Source organism: Nerophis ophidion, linkage group LG14 (genome assembly GCF_033978795.1).
Source record: "Nerophis ophidion isolate RoL-2023_Sa linkage group LG14, RoL_Noph_v1.0, whole genome shotgun sequence".
Taxonomy (NCBI): domain Eukaryota; kingdom Metazoa; phylum Chordata; class Actinopteri; order Syngnathiformes; family Syngnathidae; genus Nerophis; species Nerophis ophidion.
Window position 1 is genome coordinate 7,615,359 of NC_084624.1, and position 11,790 is coordinate 7,627,148.

General features: G+C 41.3%; 1 protein-coding gene across 1 annotated transcript in view; it reads left to right on the forward strand.

Moving 5' to 3' along the window:
* Nucleotides 1-9,832, forward strand: part of LOC133568052 (ubiquitin-conjugating enzyme E2 R2-like) — an 18,787-nt gene extending 8,955 nt beyond the window's left edge. Inside the window, exon 4 of the mRNA XM_061919757.1 lies at nucleotides 9,742-9,832. Coding sequence (XP_061775741.1) covers nucleotides 9,742-9,817 — 76 coding nt within the window. The 3' untranslated portion in view covers nucleotides 9,818-9,832. The remainder of the gene's footprint in view (nucleotides 1-9,741) is intronic.
* The last annotated feature ends 1,958 nt before the right edge of the window (nucleotides 9,833-11,790 follow it).

The window sequence follows — 11,790 nt, forward strand, 5'->3', positions numbered from 1 at the left end:
GCAGTAACATATTGTGTCATATTATTTTGTACACATTATGAGGGAATGATCTTTGCCATGGAAATGGAATGATGACACATTTATTTCATCATGATAACATTCTGGGGAATGATTCATGTTTACAAAGACGTGAGAGCGAATTGAACTCGTTGACACGCGTGTTGAGGCGGAGCCACAGCGGATTAACGTGAAGGTGGAAACGTGATTCCTGTCAGCCTCCTACACGAGGGATTGTTTTGTACCACGCCTGTCCTTGGCGCTTTTGTTTTGGTAGTACTACCTGTTTGGTCGATGTGTTTTTCTGTCTACACACTGTGTCTGCTTGTAAGTACTCTGGGTGTGTGCGCTGCCGAACATGCTCCTCTGCTTGTAAAAGTGAAGTGAAGTGAATTATATTTATATAGCGCTTTTCTCAAGTGACTCAAAGCGCTTTACATAGTGAGACCCAATATCTAAGTTACATTTAAACCAGTGTGGGTGGCACCGGGAGCAGGTGGGTAAAGTGTCTTGCCCAAGGACACAACGGCAGTAACTAGGATGGCACAAGCGGGAATCAAACCTGCAACCCTCAAGTTGCTGGCACGGCCACTCTACCAACCGAGCTATGCCGCCCCAAGTAGCAATGTAATGCCCGTTAAAAAAAAACAAAGGAAAAAGTTATGGGGAACTGGAACTTTTCAAAAAGTGTAGAGTACCGTTTTTGATTTATTAGTACTGTGATACTATACTATTACCGGTATGCCGTACAACACTAGTCCAAACTCACACAGTCCTTCTTGTAGCTTCGGGTTGATTAACAAAAACTGAGCTACGTAGTTAGCGCTCTCATTTTGAGGATTTTGTCAGCATTGTTCCACAGCCTGTCTTTAATTGTGATGAGACCGAAAAAGATGCCTTAATTACAACGAAGGAGAGGACACTATTGGGTAGAGTTGTCCCAAAAACTCAGCCTTCCCGGTAAGGTTTATTCAGGTGTATGCCGGATAGTCGAACCTCGGATTCGGAGGAACAGTGTGGTTTTCGTCCTGGTCGTGGAACTGTGGACCAGCTCTATACTCTCCGCAGGGTTCTTGAGGGTTCATGGGAGTTTTTGCCCAACCAGTCTACATGTGCTTTGTGGACTTGGAGAAGGCATTCGACCCTGTCCCTCGGGAAGTCCTGTGGGGAGTGCTCAGAGAGTATAGGGTATCGGACTGTCTTATTGTGGCGGTGCGCTCCCTGTATGATCAGTGCCAGAGCTTGGTCCGCATTGCCGGCAGTAAGTCGAACACATTTCCAGTGAGGGTTGGACTCCGCCAAGGCTGTCCTTTGTCACCGATTCTGTTCATAACTTTTATGGACAGAATTTCTAGGCGCAGTCAAGGCGTTGAGGGGTTCCGGTTTGGTGACCGCAGGATTAGGTCTCTGCTTTTTGCTGATGATGTGGTCCTGATGGCTTCATCTGACCAGGATTTTCAGCTCTTACTGGATCGGTTTGCAGCCGAGTGTGAAGCGACCGGAACGAGAATCAGCACCTCCAAGTCCAAGTCCATGGTTCTCGCCCGGAAAAGGGTGGAATGCCATCTCCGGGTTGGGGAGGAGACACTGCCCCAAGTGGAGGAGTTCAAGTACCTAGGAGTCTTGTTCACGAGTGAGGGAAGAGTGGATCGTGAGATCGACAGGCGGATCGGTGCGGCGTATTCAGTAATGCGGACGTTGTACCGATCCGTTGTGGTGAAGAAGGAGCTGAGCCGGAAGGCAAAGCTCTCAATTTACCGGTCGATCTACGTTCCCATCCTCACCTATGGTCATGACCTTTGGGTCATGACCGAAAGGATAAGATCACGGGTACAAGCGGCCGAAATGAGTTTCCTCCACCGTGTGGCGGGGCTCTCCCTTAGAGATAGGGTGAGAAGCTCTGCCATCCGGGAGGAGCGCAAATAAAAGCCGCTGCTCCTTCACATGGAAAGGAGCCAGATGAGGTGGTTTGGGCATCTGGTCAGGATGCCACCCGAACGCCTCCCTAGGGAGGTGTTTAGGGCACGTCCAACCGGTAGGAGGCCACGGGGAAGACCCAGGACACGTTGGGAAGACTATGTCTCCCGGCTGGCCCGGGAACGCCTCGGGATCCCCCGGGAAGAGCTAGACGAAGCTGCTGGGGAAAGGGAAGTCTGGGTTTCCCTGCTTAGGTTGTTGCCCCCGTGACCCGACCTCGGATAAGCGGAAGAAGATGGATGGATATATGTCCCAAAACTAATAATTTGGTACCGGTACTAAAATGTATTTCGAAGGGGACCACAAGAACATTTCATTATTGGTTTTATTTGAACAAAAAATCTTGGTGTAGATGAAACATATGTTTATTATTGCAATTTAGTACTTTAAAAAAATAGTGAACATACTAGACAACTTGTCTTTTAGTAGTAAGTAAACAAACAAAGACTCCTAATTAGTCTGCAGTAACATATTGTGTCATTTGTACACCTATTATTTGTTCTACATTATGAGGGACAAACTGTAAAAAATTATTATTAATATACTTGTTCCTTTACTGTTAATATCTGCTTATTTTCTGTTTTAACATGTTCTATCTACACTTCTGTTAAAATGTAATAATCACTTATTCTTCTCCTGTTTGTCATCCTAGTTGGGTTTGCTGCTATTCAGGTGGAACCATTTTGCATTTTTGACAGAAGGTGTAGTCTTAAACATCCATCCATCCATCCAACCATTTTTCTACTGCTTGTCCCTTTTGAAGTCGCAGGTGGTGCTACCTTAAACAGTCTTAATTTATTGTTCAATAATAAGGTCTTATTTATTTATATCTTAACATTAATGTCATTGTTTTTTATAACTTACATACAAAAAAATCTTCAAACTTTTACTAAAAATGTGACTGCCTTCACCACAGGCAAGACAGAAATAATATGAAGCCTTAAATACGACAATGGAGACCCCGGACTGCTGGACAACTTAAAGGCCTACTGAAATGAGATGTTCTTATTTAAACGGGGATAGCAGGTCCATTCTATGTGTCATACTTGATCATTTTGAAATATTGCCATATTTTTGCTGAAAGGATTTAGTAGAGAACATCGACGATAAAGTTCACAACTTTTGGTCGCTAATAAAAAAGCCTTGCCTGTACCGGAAGTAGCAGACGATGTGCGCGTGACGTCACGGGTTGTGGAGCTCCTCACATCTGAACATTGTTTACAATCATGGCCACCAGCAGCGAGAGCCATTCGGACCGAGAAAGCGACGATTTCCTCATTAATTTGAGCGAGGATGAAAGATTCGTGGATGAGGAAAGTGAGAGTGAAGGACTAGAGGAAAAAAAAAGACTATACAGTGGGAGCGATTCAGATGTTATTAGACAAATTTACTACGATAATTCTGGAAAATCCCTTATCTGCTTATTGTGTTACTAGTGTTTTAGTGATATTATATGGTCGTACCTGTACAACCTGAAGGTCGGCCCCGCACCTTTCTTCAGCACCAGTCGACGGGTGGTGGCGATGCCCATCTCTGCCCTTCGCAAGGGACCCTCTTCGAAACACGATCTTTCGAAATAAACACGGCATAATACACTGTACTTTGTGTGTGTGGTCCAATCCAACCCTGTTTGCTTGACCGCTCTGTTCCATAGTAAAACTTCACCGTAGGGGTGTAACGGTACGTGTATTTGTATCGAACCGTTTCGCTACGGGGGTTTCGGTTCGGCACACGGGCGTACCGAACAAGTTCGGAAGCAGAAGTCTTCACAAGCTGCCCTGCTTTCTGCCTCTGTCTCTCCCTCATTGTCCTTTCCACACAACCATCTGATTGGTTACATACAAAGCCAATCTGCGGTGCGTATTCAGAGCGATGTAACAGCCAATCAGCAGCGCGTATTCAGACTTCAGAACGATGTAGTCAATGCATTAGCGTCGGGCAGAGATATTCGTCTAGCAGGGGAGGAGCGGACTCTACCCAAATTATACTAAACACTTCCCAGTCACAACTATTACAAACATCACTATGAGCCCGTTGACCTTCTAGAAACTTAAACTGCCGCTCAGCCAGCTCACAGTATAGGCTTGAGGTGAAGGCCAATTAGCTTTTAGCGTAACGTTAACTTATTTTTTTGTGTGTGTGTGTGAGTGCGTGTGTTTTAGGAGCAGCAAAGCCCTGTCAGTCTGTTATTTCATTGAACTCCATAGTGTTCAGGGATGAATAGTCTCTCCTATTGCAATTGTACTATTTTTCAGCTATAGTTACATGAATCATTAGTACTGTAGCAGCCTAGTTTTGAATAGCAGGGTCCCTGCTATCACATGTTGATAAAAATACAACATTTACATAATAAAAGTCAACTACAGGCTTCCCAAATGCTGTAATAAATTAAGCATGATAAGATGACATTGGAAACTGTTTAATGTTAAACTTTTTATACGTAGAAGAAAGGTTTTTTCATTTTATTTAATCAAAGCAACAACTTGAGGCAGTTTAATGTGGATTAACGTGGGCAGAATTATTATCATGTTCCCAATGTTAAAAGGATAAAGCTATTGTTTACAAATTTGGTAAATAAATAACCAAAACAATTTATATTTTGTTGATTTCTTACTGTACCGAAAATGAACCGAACCGTGACCTCTAAACCGAGGTACGTACCGAACCGAAATTTTTGTGTAACGTTACACCCCTAATATATATATATATGAAATACTCAAGTTGGTGAATTGGCTGTAGATATACATCCCTCCCCTCTTAACCACGCCCCCCACCCCAACCACCTCTCGAAATCTGAGGTCTCAAGGTTGACAAGTATGATCCTCGCTCAATTTAATGGGGAAATTGTCACTTTCTCGGTCCGAATCGCTCTCGCTGCTGGTGGCCATGATTGTAAACAATGTTCAGATGTGAGGAGCTCCACAACCCGTGACGTCACGCGCACATCGTCTGCTACTTCCGGTACAGGCAAGGCTTTTTTATTAGCGACCGAAAGTTGCAAACTTTATCGTCGATGTTCTCTACTAAACAAAAATATGGCAATATCGCGAATTGATCAAGTATGACACATAGAATGGACCTGCTATCCCCGTTTAAATAATACAATCTCATTTCAGTAGGCCTTTAAGTGTGTATCAAACTGGTAGCCCTTCGCATTAATCAGTACCCAAGAATAGCTCTTGGTTTCAAAAAGGTTGGTTGGTTGGTTGGTTGGTTGGTGACCCCTGGCCTAAACCGAGGTACGTACCGAACCGAAATTTTTGTGTAACGTTACACCCCTAATATATATATATGAAATACTCAAGTTGGTGAATTGGCTGTAGATATGCATCCCTCCCCTCTTAACCACGCCCCCCGCCCCAACCACGCCTCCGCCTCACCCCAACCACGCCCCCCACCTCCCGAAATCGTTGGTCTTAAGGTTGGCAAGTATGATCCTCGCTCAAATTAATGGGGAAATTGTCACTTTCTCGGTCCGAATCGCTTTGGATGCTGGTGGCCATGATTGTAAACAATGTTCAGATGCGAGGAGCTCCACAACCCGTGACGTCACGCGCACTTCGTCTGCTACTTCCGGTACAGGCAAGGCTTTTTTATTAGCAACCAAAAGTTGCAAACTTTATTGTCGATGTTCTCTACTAAACAAAAATATGGCAATATCGCGAATTGATCAAGTATGACACATAGAATGGACCTGCTATCCCCGTTTAAATAATAAAATCTCATTTCAGTAGGCTTTTAAGTGTGTATCAAACTGGTAGCCCTTCGCATTAATCAGTACCCAAGAATAGCTCTTGGTTTCAAAAAGGTTGGTTGGTTGGTTGGTTGGTGACCCCTGGCCTAAACCGAGGTACGTAGTGAACCGAAATTTTTGTGTAACGTTACACCCCTAATATATATATATGAAATACTCAAGTTGGTGAATTGGCTGTAGATATACATCCCTCCCCTCTTAACCACGCCCCCCTCCCCAACCACGCCTCCGCCCCACCTCCAACCACGCCCCCCACCTCCCGAAATCGTTGGTCTCAAGGTTGGCAACTATGATCCTCGCTCAATTTAATGGGGAAATTGTCGCTTTCTCGGTCCGAATCGCTCTCGCTGCTGGTGGCCATGTTTGTAAACAATGTTCAGATGTGAGAAGATCCACAACCCGTGACGTCACGCGCACATCGTCTGCTACTTCCGGTACAGGCAAGGCTTTTTTATTAGCGACCGAATGTTGCGAACTTTATCGTCGATGTTCTCTACTAAACAAAAATATGGCAATATCGCGAATTGATCAAGTATGACACATAGAATGGACCTGCTATCCCCGTTTAAATAATAAAATCTCATTTCAGTAGCTCTTTAAGTGTGTATCAAACTGGTAGCCCTTCGCATTAATCAGTACCCAAGAATAGCTCTTGGTTTCAAAAAGCTTGGTTGGTTCGTTGGTGACCCCTTGCCTAAACCGAGGTACGTACCGAACCGAAATTTTTGTGTAACGTTACACCCCTAATATATATATATGAAATACTCAAGTTGGTGAATTGGCTGTAGATATACATCCCTCCCCTCTTAACCACGCCCCCTGCCCCAACCACGCCTCCGCCCCCCACCTCCCGAAATCGTTGGTCTTAAGGTTGGCAAGTATGATCCTCGCTCAATTTAATGGGGAAATTGTCGTTTTCTCGGTCCGAATCGCCCTCGCTGCTGGTGGCCATGATTGTAAACAATGTTCAGATGTGAGGAGCTCCACAACCCGTGACGTCACGCGTATATCGTCTGCTACTTCCAGTACAGGCAAGGCTTTTTTATTAGCGACCAACAGTTGCAAACTTTATCGTCGATGTTCTCTACTAAACAAAAATATGGCAATATCGCGAATTGATCAAGTATGACACATAGAATGGACCTGCTATCCCCGTTTAAATAATAAAATCTCATTTCAGTAGGCCTTTAAGTGTGTATCAAACTGGTAGCCCTTCGCATTAATCAGTACCCAAGAATAGCTCTTGGTTTCAAAAAGGTTGGTTGATTGGTTGGTGACCCCTGGCCTAAACCGAGGTACGTACCGAACCGAAATTTTTCTGTAACGTTACACCCCTAATATATATATATGAAATACTCAGGTTGGTGAATTGGCTGTAGATATACATCCCTCCCCTCTTAACCACGCCCCCCACCTCCCGAAATCGTTGGTCTCAAGGTTGGCAAGTATGATCCTCGCTCAATTTAATGGAGAAATTCTTGCTTTCTCGGTCCGAATCGCTCTCGCTGCTGGTGGCCATGATTGTAAACATTGTTCAGATGTGAGAAGCTCCACAACCCGTGACGTCACGCGTATATTGTCTGCTACTTCCGGTACAGGCAAGGCTTTTTTATTAGCGACCGAAAGTTGCAAACTTTATCGTCGATGTTCTCTACTAAACAAAAATATGGCAATATCGCGAATTGACCAAGTATGACACATAGAATGGACCTGCTATCCCCGTTTGAATAAGAAAATCTCATTTCAGTAGGCCTTTAAGTGTGTATGTATCAAACTGGTAGCCCTTCGCATTAATCAGTACCCAAGAATAGCTCTTGGTTTCAAAAAGCTTGGTTGGTTGGTTGGTGACCCCTGGCCTAAACCGAGGTACGTACCGAACCAAAATTTTTGTGTAACATTACACCCCTAATATATATATATGAAATACTCAAGTTGGTGAATTGGCTGTAGATATACATCCCTCCCCTCTTAACCACGCCCCCCGCCCCAACCACGCCCCCCACCTCCCGAAATCGTTGGTCTCAAGGTTGGCAAGTATGATCCTCGCTCAAATTAATGGGGAAATTGTCACTTTTTTGGTCTGAATCGCTCTCGCTGCTGGTGGCCATGATTGTAAACAATGTTCAGATGTGAGAAGCTCCACAACCCGTGACGTCACGCGTATATCGTCTGCTACTTCCGGTACAGGCAAGGCTTTTTTTATTAGCGACCGGAAGTTGTGAACTTTATCGTCGATGTTCTCTACTAAATCCTTTCAGCGAAAAATATGGCATTATCGCGAAATGATCAAGAATGACACATACAATGGATCGGTTATCCCCGTTTACATAAGAACGTCTCATTTCAGTAGACCTTTAACTGTGTATCCAACTGGTAGCCCTTCGCATTAATCAGTACCAAAGAATAGCTCTTGGTTTCAAAAAGATTGGTTTGTTGGTGACCCCTGGCCTAAACCAGCAGCATCGTTACCTTGGCGACTTGCTCCTGACTCGCAGCGATCTTCGCCTGCTTCCACTCTCGGAGTCACTTCTGGAAGTCGAGCGGCCGCGACGTTGATGCTGAGGCCGCCGTTTGTCCGGCGAGCTGCTGTCGGACCGGTTGGAGGCTCGTTCGCGGCCCCGAGTGGCTCGTTTTGTGTCCGGGAGTTCACGATGCGCCCTTCTCTCTAAAGACCGCGACCTGCTTGTTCTGCGTTTATATCGTAGCTCCCGACTCGGACTTTTAGATCCAGAGCGGGAATGTCGTCTTGGTGTCGACGCCATGACGAACATTGCTTTTTCACGCCGGGGTCCTCGGACTACATTGTCGCGTAATTACAATCTAACACATTTTTTTTTTTCAATTGCGCAATTCTTCACTAACATACTATATATTAATACAATAATAATACAACACATCATTTTAGCAATTTGTGGTGATTTACATGTTTTCCCTAACTTGTTTTTACTCAGGCTAAAATAAAGACACCTAAACGGGTACATCGTCTAATTTGGGCTCACAATTACCACGTCGCCAAAGAGCTTCTGTAATGTATATGAAAATTAACTATTTACTTACTGTTTGTAATTGTTGAAATTTATAAATAAACCTTTAAAAAAAATAAAATTAAATTTAAAAAAAATAAAAATAAAAAAAGTAATCAAGACCCAATTTTTTTTTTCATTCATTTTTATTTATCTCATTCATTGATGTGCATTTAGAACGATAAATAATTATATCACAAGTCCAGGGTGTACCCCGCCTTCCGCCCGATTGTAGCTGGGATAGGCGCCAGCGCCCCCCGCGACCCCGAAAGGGAATAAGCGGTAGAAAATGGATGGATGGATATACAATTTAAATTCACACAATTCCTGAGAAGGAGCAGGATGGAGAAAATCTTATAATTTCCTGCCCCCTTTGACATAATACATTATCTTACTTCATGAATATCATTTAAGCCGACACATATATCCAAATGTAATGAAACAATCAAAAACAAAAACAAAAAACACAAGAAAAACACAACAAGTGCAAAACTTCATAAAGTATAAACCAAACCAAGAAAATAATAGTAATAATATAATATACACCTCACGGAATGATACAGAGCAAATACAAAACCAGACAAAAAATAAGTAAAATAATAAATAAAAAACAAAATGTAAACACTTATGGCTGTCCATATGATCTTATCGTTCTATCTTTATATATTTTTTTCAATTGGAATATATTTTTACAGTTTTTTATCTCGTTGTAAAGAGAATTCCACAATTTTACCCCCACCACTGATGTACACATTTGTTTTAAAGTTGTCCTTGAATATTGTTGTTTGAAATGACCTTTTCTTCTATGCTCTGTATTCTCAGAAGTGATGACAAACATTTTTTGTAAATTTGCTGGTAATGTTTTACTTCTAGCCTTAAAATGGCGGGAGACGTCGTTTGTCTCTGAAGCGGTGGACTTTTAAAGTAAATTCAGTAGTCGAAATAAGCAAGTCGAAAGGGAAGGGGAGTAATAATCTTCAGTCATTGCAGGGAGACAAAAACAAAATGGAAGAATTTGGAGTTTTTGCTGTTTTTGGAGAAGATGCACCGCCGCAACGGTTGCTGAGGTAAAACGTCTCAATGATGCCTTTTAGTATTCTTGTGCTATATATGAAATATTCCTGGTTTAATGGCAGACAGTGGCTCTTCTGCGACGTCTGCAGTCTGTATTGAACGAGCAGTGTTTAGTTAAATGTTTCTGTCCAAATTAAAGTGTTTAAAAAAAAAAAAAAAAATAAAAATCAACAATTTAACTTCGCTAGTTTTTTTTATATATAAATATCCCTCCAAAATCAACAAAGCTCATTTGTTTTTTTAACAATCAAAATGTTTTAAATATGAAACTAGGTCAGCGCGGAAACAAAAACAAAAAAAACACTTGCGTTGTTATGACGTCACGTAAACTGGGTAATGTAGTTCTACATGTTTTTTTTCTTGTTGTTAGAGGTAGAGAGCGTATTAATGTAAAGTTCCAGATCTTTTTTTAAAGGCACAAAAGATCGGACGGGTATTAAGAAACTTACATTTATGAATATGAAACTTAGCCAATAAAATAATGAGGTTGCAAAGGTAGAATTCCTTTTAAAATGTTTGTACTGTTTTCATAATGTTTTATATTGTTGCTTGACTTACTGTTTGTAATTGTTGAAATTTATAAATACCCCGCGACCCCAAAAGGGAATAAGCGGTAGGAAATGGATGGAAATGTATAAATAAACCTTTAAAAAAAAAAAAAAAAAGTAATCAAGACCCTGTTTTTGGAGCAACGGTTGCTGAGGTAAAACGTCTCAATGATGCCTTTTAGTATTCTTGTGCTTATATATGAAATATTCCTGGTTTAATAGAAGCCAGTGGCTCTTCTGCGGCGTCTGCAGTCTGTATTGAACGAGCAGTGTTTAGTTAAATGTTTCTGTCCAAATTAAAAACATTTTTAAAAAAATAACAATTTAACTTAGCTAGTTTTTTTATATATATAAATATCCCTCCAAAATCAACAACGCTCATTTGTTTTTTTTAACAATCAAAATGTTTTAAATGTGAAACTAGGTCGGCGCGGAAACAAAAACAAAAAAAACACTTGCGTTGTTATGACGTCACGTAAACTGGGTAATGTAGTTCTACATGTTTTTTTTCTTGTTGTTAGAGGTAGAGAGCGTTTTAATGTAAAGTTCCAGATCTTTTTTTAAAGGCACAAAAGATAGGACGGGTATTAAGAAACTTACATTTATGAATATAAAACTTAGCCAATAAAATAATGAGGTTGCAAAGGTAGAATTCCTTTTAAAATTTTTGTTCATACAGTGTAAAACCAAAAATCACATCTTTAAAGTAAACCTACAACCCCCTGGCGCTGTTTTGTACTGTTTTCATAATGTTTTATATTGTTGTTTGACTTACTGTTTGTAATTGTTGAAATTTATAAATAAACCTTTAAAAAAAAAAAAAAAAAAATACATGGTTTTTCTCCTCGTAGAAACATATCGAACACAATCCATACCTCACTTGCTTTATTAATTACCAAAAATGTATCAACAATTTTAAGATCCCTGTGACTCCCAAACAATTTGCTATTGTATTTGATGCCATTCCAACAGGTGTTATTATGTTATACAGGGCTTATAAACCTCCTTTTTCTGCTGTAAAAATTGTGAATGATCCACTTGACACTCCTGTGGGGAAACTTTGCTTTGATCAAAAAAAATAACAGAAAAAATCAGCAGCTTATTCCAAAATTTTTGTGTGTCTGTCTCCTGTGTCATTTCCCTCTGGAATACTGTTGTAAATGACATCTGTTGGGTCAAAACGTGGTCCCTTCCTAACAGGTATTTACTTACCAACAAAGTCAAAGATATATCTTTTGAAATAATTTATCGTTATTACACCGTAAAGCAGGGGTAGGGAACCTATGGCTCTGGAGCCAGATGTGGCTCTTTTGATGACTGCACCTGGCTCTCAGATAAACCTTAGCTGACATTGCTTAACACAATAAGTAATGAATAATTCAATCAATCAATCAATCAATCAAAGTTTATTTATATA